Source organism: Theropithecus gelada, chromosome 10, assembly GCF_003255815.1.
Source record: "Theropithecus gelada isolate Dixy chromosome 10, Tgel_1.0, whole genome shotgun sequence".
Classification (NCBI taxonomy): Eukaryota; Metazoa; Chordata; class Mammalia; order Primates; family Cercopithecidae; genus Theropithecus; species Theropithecus gelada.
In genome coordinates this window covers 38984514-38988091 of record NC_037678.1, presented here as the reverse complement: position 1 = coordinate 38988091, position 3578 = coordinate 38984514, and the positions used below count along the sequence as shown (strand labels likewise).

Sequence of the window (3578 nt, the reverse complement as noted above, 5' to 3'; positions counted from 1 at the left end):
TTCAGTGGAGATCAGCTGGCTGCAGGGTCTCTGGGGAGAGAAGGGTCTGTGCAGGGCTGTGGTGAGAGGCGGGCTGGGCTGGAGGGGCCTAGGAGGCTAGCATTCTCCCTTCTGTCCCTTCTCTGTCCAAGGCAGATTGGAGGCCAGGGTGCCCGCCAGGCTGCCTGACACCCACAGATGGGTGGAGCTCAGTGCTGCTCCAGCAGGCAAGACGGGCCAGCGGGCGAGACGGGTGGGAGGACTGTGGCCCACCACGTGGGGTACTCCTGGTGAGGCAGGCAGACCTGGCCCTGTGAGTTTGGGGGTTCTGTGCCAGCTCTGCTCACGTCTTCATGTGTGGAGGGGATGTGAGTTAGGCTGTCAGAACAGTGCGGGCTCGAGGCACACACGTTTCATCTAGGCTTCGGGCGGGGCGCAGCAGGTGGGTGAGGCTGCGGTGGTGGCTGCTGCCCAGGGTGGGAGGCTCAGGGGAGGCGCTCGGCAACAGGAGCAGGAAGTGATGAGGTGGGGAGCTCAGCCGAGGGCTGCACAAAGACCTTCCTCGCCTGCCCCAGACAGAGCTGAGGACCCCTGGCCGTGGGCTTGGTAAGTGCCTGGGCAGATCCCCAAGTCTCTTGGTCCCCAAGTGCCCTCCTGGGGGGCAGCTGGGGTCTGGGAGGCCTTGGGACGTGGCTGTAGCTGGGTTAGTCGGCCGGGCTGAAACCCACCCCCTGGGTCTGGGCAGACTGGCCCCAAACTCCAGAGACCACCCCTCACCCGCCAGCCGCTGCCTCTGTGCTGCGGGATGTGCTGACTATAAGGCGTCCCCCACCCCCAGAATTCTGCTAATCCCCAAGAAGGGGACAGATCCTCTGGCAGAGACAGTGGCAGACAAGAAGAGCCAGAAGTGGGGTGGGGGTATCAGCACCCCCAGCAGCTGCTGCTGCCTGCTGACCCAGCCTCCAGCTTCTCCCAGGTCTGGGCTCTGTGGCGAGTGGCTTGGGGGCGCTCCCTGACACAGGAGACCATGTCTGGGCAGAGAGTGGCTGCAGGTGGCGTCTGTGGCCTGTGGCGCACACCCAGGGCCTCCCCCCCGATGCTGGTTACAATTTGGGCTACAGTGGCCACAGCTGCCCTGCCCCTCCTTGCGGCCGTGCTGGGCGTTACCATGGTCACCTGCAGGGACACCAAGGGGCCAGGCAGAGCAGCCCTTGCTCACCTCACCTCACCGGGAGCCCCCGCCAGAAGGGAAGGTGGGCACCTCTGGGAGGAAGGGACTGCCAGGCCTTGGGGCTTCCTGTGCTGAGTCAGAGCAGGAGCGGGAGACGCAGGAGCTCCGCAGCCGCGGGAGGTGCAGATTTGGCGCTGCCAAGTGGCGTAGGTCCCCTTGGCCAGCACCCAGTGCCCCTTTCTTCTGCCCCCAGGGTCTTGGCTTCACAGGATGGGGCTGCCAGTGTCCTGGGCTCCTCCTGCCCTCTGGGTTCTAGGGTGCTGCGCCCTGCTCCTCTGGCTGTGGTCGCTGTGCACAGCCTGCCGCAGGTACGTCCATCAGCCCGGTTCTGTCTGGCGCCTTCCTGCGGCTGCCATTCAGCCCAGCGCGGGAAGGGGCTGGAGGCAGGTCCGCGTCCCCAGGTTTGTACGCGCCCCTGCACTGGGCCTTGGACCTGAGGCTGACGACCCCGCCCCCCACCTCTACCCACAAGGCCTGAGGACGCTCTAGCCCCCAGGAAGAGTGTGCGGAGGCAGCGGGCGAGGCTGCAGGGCAGTGCGATGGGAGCGGAAGCGGTGAGTGCCAGGCTGTCCCTGGGACCAGGGCGGGGCCCGCAGGGGACCGACCAGCCTTCCTCGCCCCCAGTCCCTGCTGAGGCGGACCCACCTCTGCTCCCTCAGCAAGTCGGACACCAGACTGCACGAGCTGCACCGGGGCCCGCGCAGCAGCAGGGGTGAGCGGAGGGCGGGACGGGGGTGGCCGGGCGGGGCTTACTGTGCAGCGTGCCAGCCCCTGGGTCAGACCCGCTCCTGCCCCCTGCCCCGAGTGAACTCTGCCCTGACCCCACCCCCAGCCCTGCGGCCTGCCAGCATGGATCTCCTGCGCCCACACTGGCTGGAGGTGTCCAGGGACATCACCGGACCGCAGGCAGCCCTCTCTGCCTTCCCGCACCAGGAGCTGCCCTGGGCTCTGCCGGCAGCTGCAGCCACCGCAAGGTGCGCTGGCCCCGAGGCCACCTATTCCAACGTGGGGCTGGCGGCCCTCCCCGGGGTCAGCTTGGCGGCCAGCCCTGTGGTGGCTGAGTATGCCCGCGTCCAGAAGCGCAAAGGGACCCAACGCAGTCCCCAAGAGCCACAGCTGGGGAAGGCTGAGGTGACCCCGGCCGCTCAGGTAATGTGGGCCAGGGTGGGGCACTGTGGGTAGGGCCGGCAGGTCCTCAGCAGGTTGGTGGTGCTGACCCCTCCTCGGGTTGGCTTCCTGTCTCCAGGTGGACGTCCTGTACTCCAGGGTCTGCAAGCCTAGAAGGAGGGACCCAGGACCCACCACAGACCCGCTGAACCCCAAGGGCCAGGGAGCGATTCTGGCCCTGGCGAGTGACCTGGCCTACGCGACCCTCCCGCTCAGGGCGCTGGATGCGGACAGCAGCCCCCTGGAAAACGTGTATGAGAGCATCCGGGAGCTGGGGGACCCTGCTGGCAGGAGCAGCACGTGCGGGACCCGGACGCCCCCTGCTTCCAGCTGCCCCAGCCTAGGGAGGGGCTGGAGACCCCTCCCTGCCCCGAACACTCAAGGACTTGTGCTCCGGCCCCCAGAGAGGCCCGTCCCCCGCCCCGCCCCGCCTCACAGCTGACAGCGCCAGTCCCAGGTCCCCGGGCTGCCAGCCCGTGAGGTCCGTGAGGTCCTGGCCGCTCTGACAGCCGCGGCCTCCTCGAGCTCCAGAGAAGGCCCGCGTCTAAATAAAGCGCCCTCGCAGGAGGAACGCAGCCAGCCTCGCAGCCCGCTCTTCTTGAAAGCTGGGCGGGTTGGGGCGGGGGGCTTGTCTGGGAGGCTGGGAGCTGTCCCCTCTGGCCTTGGGGGGCTGACTGCCCCCGGGGCGCCCGGGCCTAGCCGAGGCGGTGCTCCTGCCGGCCAGACTCGCGGTCAGTGCGGGGACGGGGTCCGAGTCGCTCCCGGGGGGCAGCGCAGCCGGCGGGGTGGCCGCCCCGGGGTGGGACTTGGACCCTGGACTCCACGGGAGGGCTCCGCCACCAGCCTGCTGTTACATAAGGGGTGGGGGAGGTGGGCAGTCGAGCGTCAAAGAGTAACCTGCTGCCGGGACGCCCGCCAAGGACTCGCGGCCCCTTCCCCGGCTCTGGCAGCTCTGCGAGCGCGCCCATGGGGCACCGGCCCTCCCCGGAGGGGCGCGCGGGCGCGCGGGGTGGGCGGAGGCGTCGGAGCGGGGCCGGGCCTCCCTCCCCAGGCCAGCGCGGGAGCGACCCGGAGGGGGCGGGCCTGGGGCGGGGCCTCGGAGCGCGGGCCAGCGGGAGCGCGGCCGGCCGGGCCCGCCCGCCTGCGGTGTGGACGCCGCGCGGCCAATGCGCGCACCGGGGCGGGGCGGGGCGGGGCGGGC

At 69.8% G+C, this 3578-nt stretch overlaps 1 protein-coding gene across 2 annotated transcripts; it reads left to right on the top strand.

The window, feature by feature from the left end:
• The first annotated feature begins 333 nt into the window (after nucleotides 1-333).
• LIME1 (Lck interacting transmembrane adaptor 1) lies at nucleotides 334-2951 on the top strand. 2 transcript variants are annotated; one of them, XM_025398376.1, is made up of 6 exons: nucleotides 334-585; nucleotides 1404-1518; nucleotides 1683-1764; nucleotides 1835-1922; nucleotides 2043-2359; nucleotides 2457-2951. In XM_025398376.1, the coding sequence occupies exons 2-6, from the start codon at nucleotides 1421-1423 to the stop codon at nucleotides 2817-2819; spliced, it is 948 nt and encodes a 315-aa protein (XP_025254161.1). In that variant the 5' UTR covers nucleotides 334-585; nucleotides 1404-1420; the 3' UTR covers nucleotides 2820-2951. The 2 variants fall into 2 exon arrangements, 1 of the variants encoding a protein (XP_025254161.1); XR_003121417.1 differs by having other exon boundaries at nucleotides 579-585; nucleotides 1870-1922; nucleotides 2457-2757.
• The last annotated feature ends 627 nt before the right edge of the window (nucleotides 2952-3578 follow it).

Excerpts from the sequence above, each read along its gene's own strand:
- LIME1 (XM_025398376.1), top strand. The coding sequence starts at position 1,421 with ATGGGGCTGCCAGTGTCCTGGGCTCCTCCTGCCCTCTGGGTTCTAGGG. Across the intron at positions 1,765-1,834 it reads GTGCGATGGGAGCGGAAGCG|TCCCTGCTGAGGCGGACCCA; the intron begins GTGAGTGCCAGG and ends CCTCGCCCCCAG. Across the intron at positions 2,360-2,456 it reads AGGTGACCCCGGCCGCTCAG|GTGGACGTCCTGTACTCCAG; the intron begins GTAATGTGGGCC and ends TCCTGTCTCCAG.